At 37.9% G+C, this 27268-nt stretch overlaps 1 protein-coding gene across 1 annotated transcript; it reads right to left on the minus strand.

Annotated features, from left to right (window-relative positions):
• Positions 1-15665: 15665 nt before the first annotated feature.
• On the minus strand, positions 15666-26539 carry tph1b (tryptophan hydroxylase 1b). Its single transcript, XM_036583902.1, has 11 exons — positions 26386-26539; positions 24883-25017; positions 24275-24458; positions 23757-23857; positions 22884-22951; positions 22569-22765; positions 22000-22135; positions 21452-21578; positions 20301-20396; positions 18928-19061; positions 15666-17038 (listed from the first exon to the last, which is right to left on the minus strand). Exons 1-11 carry the CDS (start codon positions 26473-26475, stop codon positions 16864-16866), a joined length of 1443 nt encoding a protein of 480 aa, XP_036439795.1. The 5' UTR covers positions 26476-26539; the 3' UTR covers positions 15666-16863.
• Between the last annotated feature and the right edge of the window lie 729 nt (positions 26540-27268).

The raw sequence follows: 27268 nt of genomic DNA on the forward strand, positions 1-27268 counted from the left end.
TTTATGAAATAAATGACTTTGTATTAACATAAGGGACCTTAAACTAAACTATAGTTAAGAACATGTCAGTGATGTCAACATGAACAACTGATTCTGTCTCCTAAAATAATAGTCAGAAATAATATAAAAACTCCAATAAGTAACAGTACATTTACTTTTGTTACTTAAAAACATTCAGGTAGGACACTTCTTACTTGCTATATATATATAACAAAATATGAATGAAAATGATCAAGTTAGTTCAGAGGCATCAACATCCTCCACCAAACTGATATATGGAGCTCCTTACTTGGGAGTGATACTTCCCAACAATGTCAAAAATGGAGCAAATTTCTGCCACTTTCATTTAATGCCCCTTATGTCAATATAATGTACTTCATAAAACATTTTATGTCATCATGCGATTACTGACATAAACCTTTCATACATATTTGTGAATTGCTTTATAAATACATTATTCAATGCTTATGCATGTGTTATGGAGTTCTGGTGTAGCCTGTTACAGAAAAATGTTAGAAAATGACCAGTTATAGTCTAGATGGGTTTATGAAAGATTTTCTCCTCTAAATAGAAATTATAAAGGCAGTTTGTGGGGCTACAAATAAGTGATTTTCAGTATTTGCAGCAGTTATCCTAAAGTACTAAGGTGGTTCTTGCCTTTCTTTTGCAATACAGTCATCAATAGACTAACTGCCATGCAATACATAAACACAAATCTAACCTACTAAACTCTTGAGCATATTAATTCAAGACCAGGATATTATCTAGAGATAGATTATTATTTACACCTACATGCATACACACATGCATTAAAAAAATGAAAAATCAAAATCTGTTAATATTATGCTTGTATGTGCCTATGAGTTGCTGTTTTCTTGTCCTATGTTAGGTACCTGGAATCCATTCAGTGGATTGAGAACAAATCTATCTATTATACTGTAAATGAAAGCAAACAGCACGATTTGCAAATATATGATAAGTTATTGACATACCTCAGCTCAACACTTTATAATGAATGTGGTGAATTGAAAAGATGCCTTGTACAGTGTAAATCAGCATGACACTTCACTTTTCTTACACTGATTTTTGAATTGAAGTGATTCTGAAGCATTTGCCTTAATAATGCTTCAAAGCCTCAGTCAGAAATTGCCACAATTGGCGGAACTATTTTAACACTTTTTGGATGTCATGAACAAGCATGTCTCTGTTTGTACAGTCAGTGTTCATCTGGAAGTGCACTGCTGTTTAGGCAGTTCCTGACTGGGGCTTTAAAAAGTATCTTATGGAGATGGAGCAATAGAAGAAACCTGCAGCAGAGCTAATAAAGGCTACTTTTCAAATAGGCTCTTTACTGCAGACGTTTTTAATATTTTTTGTTACATTTTATGATTTCAATAAAGAGACACTATGAAACAATATGAAGAAACAAGAATAAAACATTTCAGTCATTCCATGGTGTGTAGTTGTTTTTAAATTTTTCTTGTTTATTCTTGTTTATTTCGTTGGTTATTTGTAATGTTGCTCTCCACAGGGTGCTGCTTATTTCTTTTTTTCCCTCTATTTATTTATTGATTTATTTATTCATTTATTTGTTATTTTCACCTTTAAAATATGGACTGCATTATCTGTAGAGGAGTAAAAGTTCACTGTTTGTTTTATATATCACAAGTTCTCTTATTCACCTTGCTGTTAGATGTGCATGTGTGCATGCGTTCTTTATTCCTTGTTCTATTGCTGAGCTTTGATCTGTTCAGACGCTATGGCAACCCAGATACCTAATACAGTTACCATAGCAACGCAAGCGTGTGATCTGCTCTCAAGGGCGGCCTGTTTCTCCCATGCCTCTGTGCTGCATGGTTGTAGCGTTCTGAATCTCTCTCTCTCTATCTCTCTCTGTCTCTCTCTCTGTCTCTCTCACTCACACATGCAGCTTATATGCCAGCTGTTTCACTCTGCAAAGCACTCCCCATTTCTTCCTCACCAACAGAGACTGGACCTGTTAAGTGCTACAGTTATATTACTGCACCATGTTCTTTAATATAATTAAGCCCTGATGTTTATAGTGAATCAAAATCATAATGCATTTTTCTTCTGTATTGTGACATAGCTCCTTGTGAAACACAATATCAGGGAGGGTCTCTGAGTTAGCTGAGTGTTTCACTTGATAAGTGGGAGTGATAGGAGAGGCAGGTGAAACATCATATTTCACCTCCTCTGAGAAGACTTTATTATGTTTTTTCCCTTTACATTGTTTGTAAACACTTTGTGTATTTTTTTTATGATATAATCATCATGGTTGTTGTTTTTAAAGTTTGCAAGTATTGCACTAATACTCTTATTTCAGTGTCAGGCTTTTGCTGGAAACAAAAAGGTTACAAGCTTGAAACATCCAATGGAATATTGTCCAATCAGATTTATTTTCTCTGTGGTATCTATGTAGATAAAACCAAGTGAGGTCACCAGTTGGTGCTTCAGGGGCTTAAATTAAGGCCTAACCTGTCAGATTAACTACTAACATAATTAGAAACTAAGAATGGAATCAACCAATCACAATTTGATTTACAATGAGTAGGACCAGTTTTTTGAGAAAAAATTAATAGTGATATCCTGATCAATGTGTTTCAGTCAGGTGTTAGAAATAGTAAACTGCAGTCTTGTGCCAGGGCTGTCTACTGAGTCACTATTAAAGTACATACTAGAATGGCCAAAAATGTTCATGTGAATTGATTCTAGCTAACATACTACTAGAATCCCATAGGGGCGCCAGCAGAAATTAGCATTACTGGGCTCCCGAGTGGCGCAACCGTCTAAGCGTTGGCCCTATCATCAGGAGATCACGAGTTCGATCCCTGGTAATGCTACAGCCATCTGTACCCGGGAGTCCAAGAGAGCACAATTGGCCTCGCTCTCTCTGGGTGGGTAGGATGGCCCCTCCTTCTCCCCCCATCACTCAGCGCAGGCGTTTGTTAGCTGACGTAACAGATCTGACGGTTGGCACTTTCCTCCGAGCGCGTTCGGCTGTCCGGTGACGTTGCGTCAGCGGCAGTTCGAAAAGAAGCGGTGGTTGGCTTCACAGGTCTCGGAGGAAGCCTGTGTTAGCCTTCACACTCCTAGCGTTGATAGCATCGTGTGATTGGGGGAGTCCTAACTAGCGGGTGGAATTGAAGACGACTAAATTGGGGAGAAAAATCGGGTAAAGAAATTAGCATTACTGTAGAGGTGTTTTTCCCTTGTTTTTGACTGTTTGGCTCAAACTGAAGGTCTAAACTAGAACCACTGAAACCATATTATTGTGTGGGTGTTGGTGGGAAAACAAATAGACTCTGTTCATTCCTCCATTAATTCAAAGTAAATAAACATTATTGAGTACGCTTGAAACCATGTAGGAACCAATAGGAAAAAAAGGCAATTAGTCATAGCTAACATGAACCAGCCAGAATGACATGACTATATTATCTAGTCTCCTGTGATGAGCAAAAAACTGAACTGCTTTAATGCAGTAGCTGGTAGCTGAGGCTTCCATGCATGCATTTGTGTGTATGTGTGTTTGTGTGTGTGTGTGCCTTATTTGTAAGTATGTCACAAAAACTACATTTGTAAAACTAATTCACATATTAGCAAGGTAGTAGAACCCTTTTACCCTCTATGGATGATGTACTATTATGTCAGCTTTGCATTGCCTTCTGAACTCACCTGATTTGTTCTGTTGCCATGGTAACAGAGCAAAGCACCCCCCCCCTCCCAATACACATATACACACCACACACAAAATAGACTTACAAGTCTCTCCAGGATGGCTTCAGTCCAGGTAAAGAAACAAACACCCACAGCCCTAAATCTAGAACATGGGCTCTCCTGTGCCTCAGCAGTGCAGCACTGCGTTTTTAATCTGCAGCATTAGCAGCTCCACGGCCATACATTCTACTTCTTTCTCCAGTTTTCTCTACACATGTCTGATAGCAGCAATCATAGAGGGAGAGAGGTGCCTGCAGTTTTTTGTAATAATAGGTGATCATATATATATATATAATCATGTAAGGCCTTGTTCTTTATCTGTTCCTTCTGATTCAATTCGTGAACATAGTGAATCATTATCTGTTCTACTTATTGTTGGTAGCACCCCAGGTAAGAGATTCAATACCATTTAATTGGGAATTACATTTGTTTTTCAAAAATTGTGCATAATTTAGTGGTTTTCAGTCATCAATGGATTTTAAAAAAACATATAAAGCAATGTTTCAGGCAACAGGCAGCATTTTTATAATGATTTCATACAATAACTTTCTGTGAGGTAGCTATTAAACACTTTGGACTTCTGGTTCCCATCACTACTGTAATGAACAATTCTGTCTCTGTATGTTTTTCTAGGATAGAGCATTTCACATCAAACCATTCTGAGTGACTTTGTTTACATGAATCTGGGTTAATTTATATTGTTATAGTTTATGCAGCAAATTCAAAGCTGCTGAACCAACGGTAAGTGGGACAGGTGAGAGGGGTCTCAGCTGAATACAGTTGGTTGGGAAAGCCCCTGGACCGTGATGGTGTCTTGCTCTGCAGATGAGACCAAAGACAGAGTTTAGCCCAATTCACACACACACAGCAAAGGAAGACAACAGAGTTTTAGAATATTGTACACAGTAGATCTAAACAATGCCATCTCTACACTTTTAGCAAAAAGGGTTCTATATAGTACCAAAAAAGGGTTCTTTGGCTTGTAACAATAGTGGAACCCTTTTTGCTGTTTTATAGAATCTTTTATAAAAAGTGTAAAGAACTAAAGAACCCTTAAGAACCATCTTATTAAGAGTGTAGAATGGAGCATTGCACAGCATGTCACTAAATCCTACTCTCATAGATATAAATGTGAATTATCACATAGCTTACTCTTATAACTTTTAAAGCAATGGAATAAAATTTGTTGTTGCAGGAAAGTGTAGAACATCTTGGCGTTTGCTTTATATCTGCCTTTTTGATAATACATCTACAATATGTCCATGGACTTTTATTTTGTTAAACAATTCACAAAGAGGGAGTACCTGTATAGCGGCCAAGTGACCTCTCTTCGCTGTGCAATGATGTTATCAGCTGTCTGGGTCTCTAATAAGTACAGTGGAGCTTGAAAGTTTGTGAACCCTTTAGAAGCTTCTATATTTCTGCATAAATTTGACCTAAAACTTTTTTTCACACAAGTACTATTAGTAGATAAAGAGAACCAAATTAAACAAACAAGACAAAAATATTACACTTGGTCATTTATTTATTGAGGAAAATGATCCAATATTACAAATCTGTGAGTGGCAAAACTATATGAACCTTTAGGATTAGTAGATAATTTGAAGGTGAAATAAGAGTCAGGTTGTTTCAGTCAATGGGATGGCAATCAGGTGTGAGTGACCACCCTGTTTTAAGTCAAACTGAACCTGTTTAGCTTTTTCCAAATTCTAGTCGCTGGGAGAAACTGCTCTAAAACTAGAGAGTTTGACTGATGAAACTGCATCTCATCAGATAAGTGTGGACTGGGCTTTACAGTCACAGAAGGAGACAGAAATAGAGATCTAAACTTCTTCAGAGGTACACGACATGGCCAGTTCTTGGCTCCTCTCACCCTGGCCCACAGGAGAAGTTAAAGGATAAGTAGAGCCCTGTACTCATACTGATGAAGGTTATTCTAAAGGTCACTGAGCATGAGCGCTGGGCCCACTCAGGGCCTTGTGGCTCGCTTACAGTCACTTCATCTTTCCCTGCTGTCATAGCAGCGACCCAGGATGGAAGAGCCGGCCCTGAAATTTTAATGCACGGCAATTAAGCCTTCACAATCGCTTAAGTGGGTTGGTGCACTGGCAATGGAGACGGAGGAGCTGTGGGACAAGGATGGGGGGGTGAGAGGAGGAAGGGGAGTGAAAGGGAAGTAGAGGTTAAGGAGAGATAAAGGAGACATGAAGGAGAAAGATGCAGAATGGAAGACGCAAAGCAGCCTTTTCTTCATTTTATGTCTTGAAAGGAGACAATATTGGGGCAATTCTTTGTAAGGCGTTCTTTGTACTCTTAAAAGAAAGGTGCCAAAAAAGGTTCTTTGGAGTGCTGCAATGGAAGAACCTCTTTTGGCTAAAGAAGCTGTCAGTGGATGGTTCTTAACAGAACCATCTTTGCAAATGAGATGTTCAAATGTGAAAAACCCTTTTTTAAAGCTTGAACAATTTCCACTTAAATGTTCATCCTACCATATGTCCAAGCTAGAAATCCATTCTAAACCTTTGCTTTCAGATTACTAGGTACTGTATGAGTGTATTTTAAGTATGACATGTTCATTTAGCTCATTTGGTGAGCACTGCATATTGCAAATGGTTCGTGCAAATGGTTTTTCATTGTCTCCAGCTATAAAAGCGCACGCAAATCATTTTAATGGTCCAATTAAGCCCACTTCTGTATTCACAATAATCTTCCCCTATGATTTATTTCTAATCCTACAAATGTTTTTTCTAGTGCCGCATTCAAGTCCTCTCAGAATTGCTGGAATTATGAGCTTCCACTTGGGAAAAAAACTATTCCTGCGTCACTGCAGAACTGCATGTTGCAGCCTCAAGCCAAAAAATGTAACTCAGTTGAGGGGATGCAGCTCTCAATAAAGACATGGAGAAAAGAGTTGTCTAACATTGTTTTTTTAGGAAATATACTATATGTCCAAAAGTTTGAGGACACCTGCTTGTCCAACATCTCTTCTGAAGCTAATGGTATTAATAGAGAGTTTGTCCTACTTTTCTATGATAATAGTCTCTACTATCCTGGAAGACTATGTTGGAGCATTGCTGTAAGGATTTGATTGCATTCAGCTGCAAGAGCATTAGTGAGGTCAGATCCTGATGTTGGCGCATCACTCCAACTCATCCCAAAAGTCCTGAAAGGAGTTCCATCAATCCAGAGAACACAGTTCCAGTCCTCCACAGCCCAGTGCTGGGGAGCTTTATACCCTACTACATTGTGGAACCAATGTACACATTTGAATCAAGTAAAGTTAGAGAACTTTTATTTTCAGAGTAGCCAACACTTGACATCAGGCAAGGTTTTCCTATAGAGATGATGCAAGCTAGAAGGTGTATAGCAAGGGTCATCAATTCTGGTCCTGGAGGATTGAAGTCCATCCCAGTTACAACCAGCAGGGGACCTACAAACAAATTAAACCTGGTAATTAGGCCCTCCTGAATCAGAATTGATGAGTCTTGGTATAGACAATATATCCATTGCTATTAATCACCTCTCTAGACTTTAAAGACATTGGTGTGAGTTTTTTTTTCTTTATCCTTTAGTGTTTAATTGTTTCCAGGTTTTGGAGATTCATAAAGAAAGAAGATATGCTTTAGGAGATTATTGATCATCCATGTTCTAAAACAACTGTATGTAAGTTTGAACTGAACATCTGAACATGAGCCCAGCATCATCCGGTCAAGGGTAAACACGGTCAACTGACTCATATTAATGTATAATGTATGATAAGGTAACTTGAGTATATGGGTTATGCAGAGAATCCATAACTGCCACTCAGTAGAATGGAGGGGGTAAAGGAATGGAAGGGAAGAACAAGGACAGATCAATAATGAGTTCTAGTAGTGGGACGCTGGCTGTGAAATACATCAATCCTACAGAGACAGACAGAGAGTAGAACACACACACACACATGCACAGACACACAGTCACATTATCTTGTTCATTATTCCAACTCCCCAAGTACTAAGACCTTCTTACTGTCATTGCTCTCTCAGAACTACTCTGTCTCTTATTCTTTTTCTCTCATTTGTCTATTAGTGTATATCCTACTTCATAGCCCCACCCCCAACACGTATGTGTTTTCAGGGGTCTGTAACTGCAGACATGTCTCACCTGTAATCAAAAAAAGTCTCTTTTGTATTCATATTTTTAGAGCCTATAGCTGATATTCTCTGCCCTAACCCATCCTCCCACTGTACAAATACATTAACCAGAGGGGGCACAGTCCACTTTACCACAACTTACTTAGAAAAGATTCTTTAGATGTATTAATGGCCAACATCAATGGTAAACATTTGGTAAATTGTTGTCATAGTGATTTGTACTGTTCATTGCTTTGGCTATCTCTAATGAATAGGCAAATCTGCAAAAAAGAAGTCTTCAGTCTTGAAATAAATTAGCTAGCTTTACAAAAAAAATCCTAATATTCCATGACAACAGCAACCAAAAAGGAAAAAAAGCAGCTGTTGGTTGTTTTATTTGCAGTCAGGCTAATGTTAGATAGCTGTTAGCTGCTACTGCTACCTTCTAGGCAGTTATCCAGTCTACAGTTCACCAGCTTTTAAGTGAGCAAGTGCTAGATTTCATAAATCCATATGGACAATAAACCTTAAAGAACAACTACATGTTAAAATGATCATACCTTGTTTTATTTTCCTAACAAGTTTATACCGGTTGAACTTGAAAATGGCATCACTGTTGAGCTGTGTTTAGTCTTACTAGTCAAATTTCAGATGTTCGGGGTACAAATGAGCTATCAGCTGCATTCATCCCGTAAATCCAAACTGAAAAACAACCGGATTTGAGGTGGCCAGTCAAATTTCAGGTGACCCCCTGAATCCACCCCTGGTCAAAGCCCTTAGGAATAGTTCAATATTTCTATATAGCACATATAGTCGCTGACTTTTCAAAAGATTGTAATTACTTGTTTTATAACTATTTCAAACTGTCATCTGCCTTTTATCTGCATTATGCAGGTTATGATAAATGTACCTAAAAATGCCTTAAAATTACTAACATTAACATCAAAGTTAAAATGTTTTTTTTTATCCGTCTCCTATTAAGTTCCTTTTTCGGAGGTACAAATTTTAAGACAGTGACAATATGCTAGGATGTGTCCATTATACATCAAACACCAACTTCAGTCAAAGCATTCACCAAGCCAATACTTGTGGCAGGAGATTGGGACATATTATTACATTTAATTTTATCATATCATATCATACTGTTACTTGTGCATATTCACTAATGGTGTGATAATCAGTTGCACAATCCATCTCCCTGATCGTTTCCAGCCTTTCAAGCTTTTCCTCATTAGGGCAGAAGTGATGGGGCAGTAAATCGAGCCGTTTCTCCTGCATGGCCTGCAGCCTCCCTGAGGGCTTGCAGTGTTTCCGCTGCTGGGAGAGGCTGGTCATTTTCAGGAAGCAGGCTCAAATAGCTACACGCAGCCAACTGACCCTGCATAGTTGGTTAAACAGTTGTACGTTTACAAGTTGGATAAATACTTGGTGCAAAGAAGCCACTGGACTCACTCCTAGAAATAAAGATGCCAAAAAGTGTTCTTTGAAGAACAGTGTTTGGTTCCCTAACAAACATTTCAACTGATGGTCTTTAAAAACAGTGAAACCACTCAGTTAGTAGGTTCTGTAAGAAACCAAGCTAGCTGGCATTGCTCCAAAGAATCATTTTTGGCACCTTTATTTTAAGAGTGTTATTTATCTCTGTCATCCTATTAAATGTAAAATTATGTTTTGTGAAAACAATTTAACGCATACTCTACAGAGGACAAGCTTATATATGGCAATGTAAATGTAAATATCAGTGAACAATTTATGTTGGTTTGCTGAATTTAACATATTAGCACAAAATAAAACATAATTTATAAAACAACCTCAGAAGGCACAGATAAATATGACCTCTGGGTCGCTTTTTTAGCTAGATCAGTGTGTTCTCCCATGGGGCATGTAAGTGCTATCCACTTAACACTAGCTTCAGGGCAGCACTCCCCTCAACAGTAGCATGTACAGAAAAGCTAGACAGAGCTACTCCTAAGCCCTATTCCAGCTAAATCCGCTTTACAGATTCAGAGACATTGATTACTCATCAGATCCATAGTTTTAATCCAGTATGAATCTGCAGTCGCATAGTCTGGGAGAAATAATTACCTTAACAAACATACAAATAATGCAATAACAAATACTGCTGATTGACACAGCTGTGCTTAGTGATGTTATTGCTATTTAATGTCATGTTTGGTGTGAACCTCTGAACTTTGACATTTCAAGCCTTCAGTTTCTATTATTATAAAGGCATTTTGGGGATAATTACACATACTTTATTATGATTATTTATAATTTACATCACATAACCTCCCCTAGAACAGTGCTTTAGCTGACATAATACTAGGGCCCCATGTACATGTAAATTGTATTAAAACCTAAGCTTTAGCCTGAAGATCACATGTAATAACACACACACACACACACACACAAATTCAGCGAAGGGGGCTTTTGAAAAATATGAAAAATAAGAACTAATTCATACAAACCATTATGACAAATTATTCTAGAAAACTCCACCCTATAATAGGGTGGAGCCCTACAATACAATATTGTGTACCAATTTGAACATTCCTACTGTTTATTTAAGTAGTATGTATTATTTATTAAATATTTCTTTATGTAGTATTTATTTAAGACATTTCAGAACTGAAATAACTGTAAAACTCACTATGATATCAGTCAGTATTTCACCATTTAATTAAAACAACTCAAGTTTATGTATGTTTTGGCAGTTTAAGATTATATCAGCTGATATTATCAGTTATTAGAATTTTTAGCTCCTTAAAATGGACGTTGGTATTGGTAACAATACATTAACACAGGTCAGATCTTAATGAAAACCTGGGCTGTAAGAAAGCACATTCAGTACTGCAAATGCTAAAGCCACTGCTATGCTAACATCACTGCTTGGTAGGTGCTCCGTTGCAGTTAGGGTTTAAATCCCACTGGTGATGACTCTGCTTCCTGTGGGGCTCTTGTTCCTCTTGTTCCTCAGGGCACTGCAGCCTGTAGGGCAATGGTGAAGCCGTGTAGTTTAGAGATTAAGATGAGTCTACTTCCTGTGTGTATTTGGTTCCTCTGTCTCAGGAGCACCATTCACTGTAAAAGACATTACCAGGTAAAATTAAGTAAAACTAAATTAACATCTGAAGTTGTAGTTAATTACAGCAGATTTCAACATTAATATTTAACATCTACTTTAATATTATGTTAAAGGAACTTGCATGTTTTAGAAAAAATCTGGCTAATAACACAAAATTTACTTAGTTACCTAGTAGAACTGCATCTAATGAAGTGCAAAGCTACGATCTGTCTTTTTAGAGGGCCTATATCATGGAAAACTGAATTTTCTCTCTTTTATAGATAAAAGAGTTTGGTCTAGTATGTAAACATTGTTAACATGTAACATTGTTAACATTTAACATTGTTAACGTTAATTTACACTGAGGTTATAAGGAGTGATTCAGCCTGGACTGTTTTTTGAATGAAGTGCAGGGCAGCCAATCAGAACAGAGCTGTCTTAAATGCATGTTAATAAAAGCAGCCTGTTTAATTCAAAATGAGATTCAAAATGAGAGTCAAATGGCATGTTTTGTTGATTTTTTGAAGAACAGACTTCTGCACATTTAAATGCACAATAATGGTTTACTTGCTGAATGTAACATATTGGAGTCTGCCGATTGTGTACAAAGGGTTCTTTGAGTGTGTATGGTTCTATATAGAACCATTTTCTTTACTAAAGAACCATTGAAAAACCATATCACAAAAGTGATATTTTTAAGCGACATCTTTCATCAAAACGGTGCGAAACAGTGTGCACTGGGCTTTGAGGTAGGTTTTCTTTTGTTTGATGGGTCAGCAGAGACATGTATATAAACCTGGCCATATTAAAAAGGGAGTACACACAATGAATTCTAACAAAGTCCTCTACAAATGCGGCCACTGCAGCTTGGTGTATGCAACAATAAATAATTAAATAATTAAAAGACGTGTTTGTCGTAGGTATTTTATTGTAAAGTAAGTATCAGCTACGCTGTTAGAAATAAAGGTTCTGTGCAGGTACATTTTTCATGCATCAAGGTACAAACAATGTAAATGTACCATCAAAGGTACAACAGTGGTTTTAATGTCCAATCGTGTTCCTTAAATAAGTTTTTCCAGGTGAAAAGTATGTATTTGTACCTTTTCACAACCTAATGTTTTAAATCAGAACAATAAAAGTCTGGAGACGAGACGGGGTGTGTGGAGTCAATACAACTTAAAAAATATCATTTCAATGGATTATAGTACAAATATGCTCCCTGACTAAAGGTACAGAGATGTACCCTTGAGAGTACCACCTAAGTAACAAGAGGGGTCCTGCCCCAGTGACAGTTCATACCTTTTTTTTTCTGAGAGTGTAGAAGGATACCAAGAATGGCCGTCTTAGCTGCCATAGTTGCAATGTTTGCCCAACACTGAGTGCTAAGCGCACCACCATTTCTGTTTAAATAAACATTTTTCCATGTGTTGTCAGGCAAACAAATCAAGGACCAAACAGAAGAATTTCAAACAAGAAAAACAGCTCTGCGTTCAGGAAGCAACAACACAGACTTCCAAAGGCACAAGGCCAAATGAAGGAGTATATGAAGGGGTGGTAATCAGACCTAGGAGTTAGTCACAGGTGTGTGCAGTAATGAAGGGGTGGAGCAAGGAAGGAGCCAGAGTGGAGCAGGAGCTGGAATGAGCCATTTCTGTCTGGGAAGGTCCAAAGAGTCTCTACAGATGAAAGGAGACATTGTGGCTTTAATTTTGTTCTCTGTAGAGAATGTCTTAACTTGTTTTCACTTAGAAAGTCAACAAATTATTATTATTTATGAGAAGTGTCCAAACTTTTGCAGATGACTGTGAACCCATGCACTATGTATGGAAAAAAATAAATACAGTGAAAATGTGAGCAGGCTGAACATATTTTACAGTGTTTTCTTTATGGAGCATTGACTAAGCGCTCTGTTCGTTTGAGCTATATGGCAAAGTCATCTGTGTTGGAACTGGAAGGTCACCTTCAACCACACACCTGTTAGTGGAGGATCAATGTGACATTACCCCATACATCAGGCCTGACCTGGAGAGGGACACTTTATGAGCCTCCTTTAAGGGCTTTTATGGGTCCCGTGATTTCCATGTAATGCACACATGAGCACACATGCACAGCCAAAGCACCACTGTCAAATGAATCACCCTTATTGACTCTCCACTCACCCCTCCACCTGCACTCGGCTCATCCATCCGCTGCCGGGAACTCATAAAAGCAGACAGGCCACATAAATAGTGAATGCAAAGGCGTGTGTGTGTGTTTTTGAAATGTCATTCAATCTAAATGCACATGAAATGTCATTCTGCTCTGCAAATGCATTCTCTCACATTCACAGTGACTAGGCTTTAGCATCACCTTCACTGCGTCAGAATTCCTACTAGACGGCTACATAGAGATTCAAATCACCATGCAGCTCTTCTCCTTTTTGAAATATGACTCACAAATAAATGCACCATTCATATTCGTTGAAAACAGGTGCTGAGTCATGAGTAAAGCACTGCACATTCTGGTAAAGCAGCATCTCAAATGGTTCCTATCCTCGCCTTTGTTTTTCCTTTTGTTGTACCATACTGCCCTCTGCTGGTCAAATAAATACACTACAACCTGAGAGGGACATTTGCTACACAGTAGTGATAGCCAGTACTTAGTCGTATGCAAGCGTTTGGGTGCCCCCAGTCAAATTACATGTTTTAAAACATCCTCAACAGAAACACACTTCTGCACATTTTAATGCGCAATTACCATTTATTTGCTAAACTTAAAATATTTTGAAAAAATAAAACATAAAATGTAGCCTGTGCAAACGTTGTGGAGCAGTACGTGGGACCCCACTGTAATGGTTAGACTTCTTCTTATTAGGGTTCAAGCATGCAATGCATTGAACCCAACTGTAATTATTATTATTATTGAATTTTCTCTGCAATAATAATAATAATTATTATTATTATATGCAAAAATTGAATCGCCCAGACCAAACTGACCAAAGTCCTCGAGACAGAAAACTTAGTCAATAGGTAGTAGTCCCTCCATTCCCTCCCACTACTCAGGTGCATGATATGAGCCCTTTACTTGTCTCCTGTATGCCAAGAAGCCCCCTTAGGGGTTAATTGGCCCTTAATAAGACATGTCAAAAATTGTAAAATTTGTAATCTATTTTTGAATTCTTTGTTAAAATCTTTTGCATGCAATACAAATGTCAAAAGATCAGTAAATATGAACTTTTAACATATTTAATGTTTAAAGGCCACTTCGCATAGTTTGTCGCATATGAAGGCCTGTTGATAAATCCTGACTTCCTTTCACTTTTTATGCTCTCTCTGTAAATGAGGCCCAAACTGCATTAGGCCTTGTTAAACTTCACTGGCCCAAATTGCACCGAACGGTTAGTGCTTACAAGGTCTTATTGAGCTATAAGAACTAAGATTTAATTTTTTTTATGTTAAATTCAGCAAATAAATAGAAATTGTTCATTACAGTTTGCCCAGATTAGATATGCTAACTTATTGTCACTTAGAACATCAGTATTAACATCAACATTAATTAGTTTGATGTGGCTTTGTACCAATATAAAAAAAGTAATATCCCGATCACTCTTTTATTTCTTCAATTTTTCGTTGAAAAGTTATTGAATTTTCAGCATCAGAAAAGCAAGAAATACATATATATATATATATATATATATATATATATATATATATATATATACACATTAGAAAGTTACACAAAAGCCAATTAAGTGTAATATCAAATTTGTGCACTCTTTACTTTTGCGCACCCTAGTACCACTTTATCTCTGCCATCTGCAGCAAGTTGCAGCTGTGTCCTCCCAAATAAAGATGTTCCCAAAGAAATCGCAGACATTATGTTCCCCTTCACATTTATTTCTCATGTGCATCTAAAATTGTTTAGATTACATTAGATAAAGATAGATAGACAGATTCCATAGATAGACAGTCCTTCCATTGTGAGCAGACAACTCAGCACTATGAGTCTGAAAGGACGTGTAGCTGTCAAGAACAGATAACTGAGATAGGCAAATAGAACATTTGCTCTAAAATAACATAACTGGACATCTGAGATGTGATGTAATGTTTTATTGACTGATGGGTCTAAATTTACTGATCATACAAAGAAGCTGCTTTCACAAAACAATGAACTGGTCACTGCAGAGTCAACATCAGTGAATGTATCTGAGATCACTTGCAACCAAGTTCTAAGACTGAACTTTGGAGGTGTGGAAAAACATTCCCTCAATTTTTTTTGAAAAACTAACAGCAAGTCTCTTGAAAAGAATGGAAGGCATAAATGGAAAGGGTGGATCTGTGTAATTTTCTGTTAAATGTATGTTTTCTGCTTTTTTCCTGACACTGAAATATTAGTTATTTGGATTTAATGACTATTTTGACTGAGCATTGAATGAATGAAAGAGTGGTCTCTGACTTTTTCAGTGTTCCGAATGTCATTTTTAATAGCAATAACATGCTAGTGTTTGTACATTTTGCGGATTGCTGTCTTGAAAATACAACAATCTCTGGACAGTGTTTCTGACAGTCTTAATGGGCATCATGTATTTGATTATGTATATCATGTATTCTTTGGATTATTTATTTATTTATTTACTTGATACACTATCAAGAGTATCCTCACTACTCTAGATAGCGCATCGAGTGTGACAGAACAGCACCATGACTTTATGAAGGTGCAAACATCAAATAAAGCACGAGAACAGGACGCAACGGCTTAATGAGAGCTTGTGAAAGCAGAGCTAAAAAATCTCTGGTTAAAGTGCAACTTGTTTGATGGAAGCCAGGCATTGCAATGCAAACAAACCTAATCCATAAAGGCTTTCAAGTGATTTTATTTCATTTTAATATTGTCCTTAACATAATTATGTAAGCTGAATGATTGCTCTCCAATAATATATCAATACTTTTTTTTTTTATAATTTTTCTCACTTCATTAAGGACATCAGGGTTCACTGTATCATACTGGAATGCATTTAGCAATACATATTCACAAATACATGAGAATGGGCTCTTTAAGGAAATCTTTTGAGTGACAGAGGCATCCTGAAAAAAGAATAATCATATCTTTTCATCCAAATACAATAAATTATTACTTTAAAAATGCACAGTTCTATGATTGATAGATAAAATGAGATGACCAAAAGGTGTTAGGCTTCCACAATCAAAATTTTTGCATAATTAAATGGATAATATGTAAACAGTCATTCAGAATGGCTGGATGTGAAATGCTCTGCTCTAGAGGAATGTACCCAGTCAGAATTGCTCCCCGTGAACGTGATAGGAAACCAGATATCTGAAGCATTTAATGTCTCTAAAAGCTACCTCACATGAAGTTGTTACATGAAATGGTTATGAATACCCTGCTTGGTGAGATTGTTTTATGATTTTATAATGGTGAATTTCTCTAGAACTAAGCTTCTCACATCAAACCACTCTGTTTGCATCTCAACCACTAAATTATGCAGTAATTGTGAAAAGATCAGTGAAATTTCCTTTTAATGGCCTCTACTGATGATGACTGTTAGCCACACAGATAAATGTGCAGTTTACTGGAGAGTATTTATTAGCACTAAATTGTGTAGTGCTGGGACTAGCAGTATTTAACCCCTTAAAACTCCAGGCTTGGCACATAATAATTATTATTATGTAACTACCTGGACTACAATGCAATCTGTCTGAGTTATTCTTAAGTTATGGAAATTTATAGTAAAACTTTGGACTAGCCTCCTGGTCATTTAAGGGGTTAATCAGCATTGATTTTCTGATTCAGTACCTAAATAATGCTTTCGAATCATGGCAGTGATTAGTAATGATAACTGTATTTAAACAGCAGTGAATGATTTTGGTATTTACATACAGCAGTGCTAAAAGATTTAATGGCGTTTAGTAGTTAGGTTGAGAATGTCAGACTGCAGTCCAGTGTGTGATGGTGTCAGATGCCCAGGTGTTTGTTGAGTCGATGTAGTGCGTCTCCCACAATGTCCAGCTCATGTCGGAGCTCCTCCACTACACTGTTGATGCTGGGCATGTCCTTCAGCACACATACGCTCTGTGTGTATGGGTTGTAGCGCACGGTAAACGGGCGCCGGATCGTCTTAGCAAACTCCCTGTAGAAGGAAGGGCATGGGTGTCATACTGGTGCGGATTAAAGAGCATATTACAACATTGCAACACTGACTAGTACACTTATTTAGTATCTTCAGTTTCATTGTTCTGATATTTGCTCTTCTACTTTATGGTTAAAAAATTCCACATTTGACATGTGCCTCTTTCACTAATTTTATTTATTTATTCACTTATTTATTTAGGTTGGAAAGCTTGCCTTTTTTCAAACAACATGGAAGTCTATTGAATTAATTGTGGTTTACATAAATTTATCAGATTTTTCTAGAGACTTTTCCAACTTTCCATCTGTTACAGTGAACCCTGTCTATGGCCTCAGTTGTAACATTTGCACTCATGTCACTTTCAGCTTAATTTTAACAAAAAAATGAGTGCTGGAACAAAGATTTTTTTCCATTTGAAGCAGAGATACACTGACCGGCCACTTCATTAAGTACCCCTCCATATATCTACACTCATTGTCCATTTTATCAGCTCCACTTACAATATAGGTGCATTTTGTAGTTCTAAAATTACAGACTGTAGTCCGTCTGTTTCTCAGCATACTTTGTTAGCCCACTTTTAGCGTGTTCTTCAACGGTCAAGACCCTCACAGGACCACCACTGAGCAGGTATTATTTGGGTAGTGGATCATTCTCAGCACTGCAGTGACACTGATGTAGTGGTCGTGTGTTAGGATGTGTTGCGCTGGTACAAGTGGATCAGATACAGCAGTGTGGCTGCAGTTTTTGAACACTGTATCCATTCACTGACTACTCTATTAGACACTCCTACCTTGTCAGTCCACCTTGTAGATGTAAAGTCAGAGACGATAGCTCATCTGTTGCTGCACAGTTTGTATTGGTAATCCCCCATCCTTCATCAGTGGTCACAGGACGCTGTTGGCTGGATATTTTTGGTTGGTGGACTATTCTTATTCCGACAGTGACACTGAGGTGTTTAAAAACCCAGCAGCACTGCTGTGTCTGATCCACTCGTACCAGCGCAACACACACTAACACGCCACCACCACGTCAGTGTCACTGAAGTGGTAAAAATTATGCACCACCTAAATACTATGTGCTCTGTGGTGGTCCTGTGAGGGTCCTGACCATTAAAGAACAGAGTACAAGGTGGCTAACAAAGTGTGCAGAGAAATTTAAACAGTTTAGATATAGTTTTTTTGATGTTTTATCCAATATTTTTACTTTTTATGGAAAGAGAAGTTATTAATTGATAAATAATATATTGTGATAGTAAATTTAACTGCCTCATGATTACATTTTCACTTTTCAAATATATCATAGATGTTTATTTTATTAAAATCTTATTGATGTTATAGAGCCTTCTTGATCTTTACGGAATCAGGCACAGCTCTACAGCTCTCTTCATCAGTCGGGTCACATCTAAAATGTTTACAGATTATTTTATACCTACAACAAAATTTATTTCATTGAAAAATGTGAATTCATTGAAAGTAGTGATTCCAAACCTTTGAACGGTAGTGTATGTATCTCCTTTAAAAGCTCTTTGGATCCATTTTATTCAGGATTTTTTAATGTTCATTTAGAGTGCAAACACACTGCACTGTGGGCACAGGGCAAAACAGTGCAGCCAAAACCAAAAAAGTGCTCTGTACAGCAGTTCTGCATGATTGGTTGGTTTAGCTCCCCTGTGAATATGGCATCTATGGTAATGCAATGGAAGAGTTTTATGGTCATAACTAAAACCTGCAGCCTCCTTCAGGAGAAGAGTGGAATAACAGTGTAGATTTATTCTCAGCATCTCAGTCTGAAACTACAACTAAAACTAAATTCAATTCTGGAGGACAGATGGTTTTCATATCCTCTAAAAGCACTTTGAGTTCTAACATATAACAAAAATATTAGTTTACCTCATTCTCATCTTGGCCTCCTCAAAGCTCTCAGACATGAAGTAGACCTCCTGAAAGGTAGTGATCAGACACTCCTGCCTGCATGTGACTTTGGGCTCAAAAGGCAGGATTTTGGCACTTCCAGAGAGCGCATGCTGGAATAGAAAATACACTCACACTCACAGAAATGCACCACTCTAAACTGTATTTTTTGGTTATGTTTATGTTATTTAATGTTAATATGGCTCTTAGGCCCGATCCCATTTCACTCCTTGCCCTTACCACTTAGCCCTTAGCTTTACGCGTTCACGTCTAAGGTTAGGGTGTCCCAATTTTTGTAGAGATAGAGGGGTAGGGCGAAGTGTTAGGGCTATATGGCCCTCTAAACGGAGGTTTTTCAGAGGCACACTAAACGGAGTGTTATGTGAAAAAAAGAAAAACCGGCAAGATGGCTGCGCGAGCGACCAAAGAAACCATTAATTTTCTCCATTAAAAAATTACGATAACCATTGTAGTATCTTAGTTCAATGTCGTTTCAATGTATTATGGTCGTTTTCTTCGTAACAAGCATAAAAAATCGCTAAAAGTATGCTAATGTCTGGGTAGCTAGCTAGCTAACTTTCCCGTTCCACCTTAAATAGTCCAGCAGTGCTGACGACTGAAGCGCCAGAATGTAACTGCTGCACCATTTAAGGTGAAACGGGGAAATTCGAACAAGAACCTGGTGAATAGCTGACTTCAGCTTCGTATCACCAAAGAATAAGCGGTGGGCGATAATAAATAATTGTCTTACACCCCCTCTTTGAAAGCATATGATGCCCTAAATGTAACTAAAGCCCCGCGGCGACGTTGGTGAACTTGTCCCTTTTCTGCTATCACTGAAGTCGGGCCGGGTCGCCTAGAGAGCACCGCTAGTAGCCTGTTAATGAAGCGATGTATTTTTTGAGGGTTGTCCCATTTCGTAGAAGATTTTAACCACTACGCTTTGTAACTCCGTTCCAAGCCGTTAGGGTGACACTCGAAAACATGTGGTAGGGGTTAAAAGAAGAAATGGGATTGGGCCTTAGAGTCAAAGAAAAGTGTAATTCTGTCACTGTCATAAAACTTAATATCTCCAAAATGGTAACATTATTAAAAGAGGAAGTAATATTCTCAGTGATTTGGATTGTCTCTATTGGTTTACTCATCAAGAAATTTTCACACAATGTAGGATAGGACGGTTTGTGTTTTCCAAAAAATAAATAAATAAATAAATAAACAAAACAGAAAAAAGGGAGATATGAAGTTCAGATATGACAGTGACAATGTGTTGCATGCTGTCATAATCTCATTTGGTTTTGCTTCTGCTATACACCTGCAGTCTATTAAATGTGAAGCTGTATTTGTTATTTTACCTGAAGTTCGCTGATAGAGGAGAGAAGTCCAGCCCCGTATGCTCTGAGTTTACCCTCTTGTTTACACAGGCCAAATTCCACTGTAAAGAAGTAGCACTGAAAACAAACATACAAGAAAATATTATACTTTACTCAAGGACTCACTCTCTCAGGCCTATAATTAAATGTAAGGACACAAAAAGCTCTGATTTTTGTTGTCGAGTAGACTACATAACTGGTGTAAAATGACATGGTAGACCTTATCTGACCCATAAAGCCCTGTTTAAAATGACATAATAGTTAGTGCTTGACCCATACGGTGTATGTGGGGCAAAAATATTTATATATTTTATAATACACGTCTTCTCATTCTCATAACTACCTCTCATAACTAGCAGTTATTGAACAATTTATGGTAGTAACTGAATATGAAAGGAGCATTCCAGCTTAAAGCTAGAGTTTAATATGTTATTTGCTGTGTAATGTATAATTCTGTAGGGTGGCATTACATCCCTCATTCTTATCAGTTTGACAGAATTAACAGCAATACCCACCATGAACTATGCAAATATGGGAACTATGCAACTGGGAATACCTGCAGTGCCAACCAATCTTGACTGCTAGCTACTGATCTATGGGCTATACTGCCAAGCTAGCATTAGTCTAACTCTTATGATAACTTTATCCTCCTACCTTCACCTCTTATTTAGCACAAAACTGTACCAGAAACCTTTGTTTTTAATGTTTTCAGACAGTAAAACTGAGCATCTAGATAGCCAAGCTACCTTATCTCCATTATAATGATGTGAATGATCTAGAGAAAGTTGCTACAATTATTTTGCAATAAGATATACTGCTTGCTAACAGCAGTTATAGCTTTCTGCCTGCCTTCTGGTTTCACCAGCAAAACACTTCTCAAAATGGCTTGTCCCCAAAAATCCATCCAAAAGCAGTTGTAGATTTTCACATGTTCCTTTTACCTCAACAGAAGGGAGCTTTCCAAGTTTTTAGACTGGGACTGCTCTAGACACTACTATCTGCTATGGGAGGAATGTTTATAACTGACGTAGTGACAGTTAGGTTTTTCATATTGTCCAGAGTGTTCTTATGATTAATTCCTAAGTAATAAGCCTGGAATTGAAAGGGTTAATCACTCATCTGAGTGTACCTACAGTTGCCAGTTTCTGCACAGCATCATCAGATGCCCCCAGAGAAGCCAGACCTAACTCCTGAGAGAACTGAGCAAAGCTGGGCTCTGCCAGCAGTGGCACATGACCCAGCAGCTCATGACACGTGTCCCTGGAACACAAACACATTCATATATACACTAAAAAGAGCAATAGGGAATTAGCTGATGGTCATGCTTCAGCAAAAACTATTACAAATGTATTATATGGAAAAATATACTTAATTATATGTCATAAAGCCTATATTTCTAAAGCTCCACAATAATATACTATATTTTTTGAAAGATAACTTGACTTAAATGAGAAAACCTCTATAGGAAACATAAAAAACACTGAGTGAATGAAGTATACAGTGTCAAAAGCCCAAATTTAATATACTGGCCCAAATGAAGCAAACAATAGGACCGATGACAGCTGTTTGTTAAAGTATAAACTAAACGCTGTTGAGGCAAACAGCAGGTGACAATGTATTTGTTGTTGACACCAAGGACAAGCCGCTAATGTTTAGAGTTGATGTACACTTGAGTACTTACGGCTCAGGTGTGTAGAGAGGGGCTGAACTGTGGCGAACATACTGAGTACAGTGGAACACTCTGAAGGCCAGTCCAGCCAGGAAATCACGAGGAGACAAGTATCCAGCTACTGGACGGATTGTAAAACCTGTTCGCTCTAAAACACACAATCACATACACAGATATACCAACATCAACAACACACACCGATATACTCTTATTTCTGCCATCTATAGATATTGATATATGCGATTTGTCCACTGTATGTCTTATGTGTCTATGTATAAAAATGAATAATGTGCTAAAACAGCACACCTTATGTACAGCTTTTTAATGGAGAAAATATTTACATTTGTGGGTTTCTTTGCTCACCCATCTTGCTGTTTTTTTCTCATAACACTCCACAGTTTGGAGTGTGCCTCTGAAAAACCTCCATTTGGAGGGCCAGGTAGCCCTAACACGTTCCCCTACCCCTCTATCTCAACAAAAATCAGGACACCCTACCCCTAGGTGTGAACACACAAAACGGAGGAGTAAGGGCAAAATGGTATGCAGAGTCAGCGCTGGTGCAGCAGTGGGTGCAGTCTCACCCTTGAGGAAGCGCGACACGTCCTCCAGCTGAGGGATGTTGTCCTCTCTGTATCCGCAGTGCTGGGAGAGCAGAGGCAGGTTGCGCAGGTACTCCCTGCATGCGTGCGAGGGGTACAGCTTATTCAGCTCCCTAAACACCACCCCCCACGTCCTCACTTCTTCCTCCGTGAACTCCACACGCGGAATCGGGTCTCCACTGAGAGAGAGAGATCAATGTGAGAGAGAAAGAGACGGTGGACTTTCTACCATGTGTAACACGTAATGTGAGGTTCTTTTAGAAAAACAAGAAATATATGAAACTTTGGGAAACATACTGCTTATAGTTCATTGCAAGGTCAGCGAAATATTTCCTTCTCTTCCGGTACACATTGTCTTTGAATCCCTGGAGGAAAGAAGAGGCAAAGAGAGGATATTATTACAATACTGTCCAGAATTTGGAATCACATATTATATTGAAAATATGTCATTCTAATAAGCTGCAATAATAACTCATACCAGACAGCAAAAGATATTTTTAGATGGATGTTTTATACAACATTTCATACACTTTAGATACAACATTAGATACGTCAGTTGATAGACTTGATGGTGATGGTCGACAGTGGTAGACTTGATTTTTATTTTTTTATTTTTTGAAAAAATAGGTATTCTGGATATTCAGTTTTCTCTGTTATTATGGATTCATCTACAGCTTGTCGACAGTAGTGCATGTCGCATATAGAGAAACTTAACACAGCAACCCTATCATTATATTTCATTTAAAGGGCACATATCATGGAAATTATGCTGCAAAAACAGCTTGTATTCAATTGACTGTTTCTGTGACGTCGCAAAAGCTAATTCATATGCAAATATCTGCCTATTCCGTCTACAGCAGTTTAGCCCTGTACATTCACGCTGAAATTATGAGTGTTTTAGCTCGTACTGCTTTATGAATGAGGTACAATACAGGGCAGCCAATCTGAACAGAGATTATTTACATATATACCAGTCTTAAAGGCGCAGTAAAAACAGCTGGTTTAATTCTAAGGTATGAGGTTGGACAATGAAACTGAAACTGTTTCTAGCACATAAAAACACACAAAGGCTAAGTGGACCTCTGAATACAAGAAAAGTGTAAGATCCAGGTGCTTTAAAAAAGGAAGCAGGGATTAAAAGAGGAATGTGTAGGGGACAGGAGCACTCACAGGATGATCAGCGTCCAGGGCGGAGCCGTACATCAGAACACGGTTAGCACACTTGTCAAGATCAGAAATCTTCCTGGGGAACCAGCGTTCTTCAGAAAAATCTACAATATCAAAGAGATATGCATTGTGTCAGTCTGACTGCTTCATACAGCACCTGCATTAATACATCTTAGTACGAGTGGGCAATACAATGATATGCTATCTCAGTAATCTTTCTAGAGTATATGGTGGGTAGCATGAGTACGTCTAGAACACTGAAGAGCTGCATATCATGAAAAACACAGATTTAGACCAGTTATAGATTTTTGAATTTTTTATAGCCATTTTGAATTGTGATACTATAGTGATGTTGATATATTTTGTCTGTTCCAACTTGTTCACCTCAGAAAAACAAAATACTGTGATGCATATTGTGTATCACAAAGATACTTTCAAATATTATGATGTTACATTTTTGCCACTTTGCTCTTTCATCTCGCAAAAAGATGCCAGGAATGTTCTGGAGGAGGGTACTTTACCATCTTCAGCAGAGCAGAGCTTTTCAGGTGAGTCCATGGTGACACCGCTAGTTTGCTTTTTCAGCAACTGGATGATTTCCTTCAGGGTCTCTCGCTCACTGTCACAGTCCACCAACACTTCCAGCTCCGAGTTACTCCTCCTGGACTTGCGCGACTCAATGTGCAAAAGGTTGACCTGGTTTTCCTGTTGGTAAACGTAGAATGGACAGGGAATCATTTCAGCATACACTCTTGTAATTAACATAAACCTTTTCAGGAACACAGTTAACTATGGAGATCTTTTAACATTAAAATTGACATAACATCTTTGTCTAAATCTAAAGGTTAAAGTTAAAGACTGCGTTGGAAGCTGCTGAGATTTGTCATTTTGACATCTTTCACTAAAATCATGATTTGGGTACAAAAATTAAAGTCAACTTGTATCATGTCTCTGGTCATATTAATCACAGTGCATCATAACATACGAATTAAAAGACAAAATTCTTATTTGATGACCTGTTTACATAGTTCTGATTATAACACTGCACATCAGCAGGAGGGGAAATACATGTTAACCAATGATTATAATTTCCAATTCACATTGACTTTAAGGTCATGCACAGACCTACCTGAAAAAGTTTTAAAGCTTTTACAAGGTTACCAACTTCATTCTTCAGGGAAAAGATAATCGCTGCATGTTCTCTCTTGGAGGGCAGGATCTTGTCTTGGTGCTCATCAGCATTGTTAAATGTCGATTTGTTCAACTTTAAATAAAAGAGCAGAACATTTATGGTTATTCTCAAAGGACAGATGAAGAAAATCTGGCAGCTGTCAGTGGCGGACCATCACACTTTAGTAAGATAGTGTACTGCTGAATGTGAATCTTCATTATTATTGAGGAAATAACACAATATATAATGCATAAAATGTAAAACACAACAAAATTATTGGGTACTAACATATGAGCACTTATTCTGGGGGGGTGGGGAGTGGATACTGAAAGTCTTAAACAATGAATATGTGTTTATAAGTCAAGCTTTTCTTGAACTTGTTTGAGTAAGTGAGTTCAGCACCGTGCACCGGACAGCAGCTTTAGACTCTAATGCGTGGTCTATAGATGATCCACTCCACAGTCATTGCATATGCTTTCATTTTAATTGGAATACTAAGGCAAGGGACTTTTTGTCAAAGAGCCGAGATAAGGATCTTTCTGAATCTTCTGTTTTGAAAAGAGCCTGCAGGCTGTTCTGCTGAGATGGTGTATTTGTTTATATTTAACTTTTAATGGCTGTGGGTGGAGTATGAAGCTGCAGTATTAGTACAGTAGGTGCAGAATAATTGTAATAGGCACAGTATGTAAAGTAAGTGCAATTTGATTAAAAGTAGAAAAGTTTGCAAAAAAAGTTCAAGTATGCAACCACTGGAATATACAATAATAATACAAATCTCAACAATAATACAATAATACAAATCTCCCCACACATAAAATCGTACCAGCGCAACACAAACTAACACAACATGCACACTAATATGCCACCATCACATCACATCAGTGTCACTGCAGTGCTGATCCACCACCCATATAATACCTGCTCTGTGGCAGCCCTGTGGGGGTCCTGACCACTGAAGAACAGGGTAAAAGGGGGCTAACAAAGTATGCAGAGAAACAGATAGACTACAGTACTGTGCACCTATATAGTAAGTGGAGCTGATAAAATGGACAATGAGTGTGGATACAGGGGATGTGTACTTAATGAAGTGGCCGGTTCGTGTAGAAGAAGTAGTAGTAGTAGTGATAGTAGTAGTAGAACAAATCTCCCCACACATAAAACCATGTTTTTAAATATTATTTTTGTTTAAAGCCAGTTGTTATTATTATGATGTGAATAATAATTTTAAGTGGCTGTGAGTGGAGTATGAAGGTGCAGAGCAATTATAATAGGTACAGTATGTAAAGTAAGTGCAATTTGAGTAAAAGAAGAAGAGTATGTTAAAAAGTATGCAACTGTTTTGGTGCTAATAATAATAATAATAATAATAATAATAATAATAATAATGTATTATTTGCATTGCCTTTTAAAGCTTTTCAGATAGATAACTATGAATAATATTAAGAAAAATATTTGACTAACCTCATTGTTGAGCTGCTTCTCCTCATAATACTTGTTGATGGAGTCAAAAGAGCGTCCTCGACGCGGTCCGTCAGTCTTATTGGAGAACATGCCCCCGCAGTGCGAGCTACTCTTTATATACGGGTGTCTGAACCCTCACACTGCTCTTTCTGCCTTCACCGCGCGCAGAAAATGTGTTTCTCCTGCAGCTCGCGGCGCTGCGCTATTTATCAGGCGCGCTCCCCGAAGTGGGGGCTGGGCGCCCACCCTGCATTGGTCAGAGAGCAGCAAAGAGAAAATGGAAAACAGTGATCAGGGGACGTCACAGAGCAGCCTGATTATTCTGAGACATTATTATTATAATTCTGTACTGAGGGTAATAAAAGCTTTCTTTTACAATAAACCTTTAAGGTTTTAATGCTTGAAAGTGGTTCAGCTTTCAGACAGCAGCATTGAAAAGCTGACGCAGGCCAAACTTCACATCCAGCAAAGTTGCGCGCTTGTACTTCGTTTGCGTTCTTGATATTTTTGAACTATTGCGTCATCAACATAACGTTGTTCTACTATTCAACTCTATTTAACGTCGCTCACTGCCTGAAAAGATGTCAGTGCTCTGTAGAGCTCTGAGCACGTGTCGTCGTTTTTATATCATCATGGCTATGACATCACATTCATGAACACCTTTCCACCTTACACCTTACAGCAGTTTAGCCTGCCCATTCATGTGGACGTGATAAATGTTTCGAAAGTGTTTGATAGGTTTAAAATTGGTCATGTAAAGATGAGTTATGCTCTTGATACTTAAAAAACAGGTGATTTCATTGTTCATTTTATCAGCTCCACTTACCAAATAGATGCACTTTGTAGTTCTACGGTTACAGACTGTAGTCCATCTGTTTCTCTG

This window comes from Colossoma macropomum, unplaced genomic scaffold, assembly GCF_904425465.1.
Source record: "Colossoma macropomum unplaced genomic scaffold, Colossoma_macropomum, whole genome shotgun sequence".
Lineage (NCBI taxonomy): Eukaryota > Metazoa > Chordata > Actinopteri > Characiformes > Serrasalmidae > Colossoma > Colossoma macropomum.

Coding starts and splice junctions, on each gene's coding strand:
- tph1b (XM_036583902.1), bottom strand. CDS start 26,475: ATGTTCTCCAATAAGACTGACGGACCGCGTCGAGGACGCTCTTTTGAC. Junction 21,579..21,999: donor CCTCTCTACACACCTGAGCC/GTAAGTACTCAA, acceptor TTTGTGTTCCAG/GGACACGTGTCATGAGCTGC. Junction 20,397..21,451: donor CTGTGCAGAAACTGGCAACT/GTAGGTACACTC, acceptor GTTTGTTTTCAG/TGCTACTTCTTTACAGTGGA.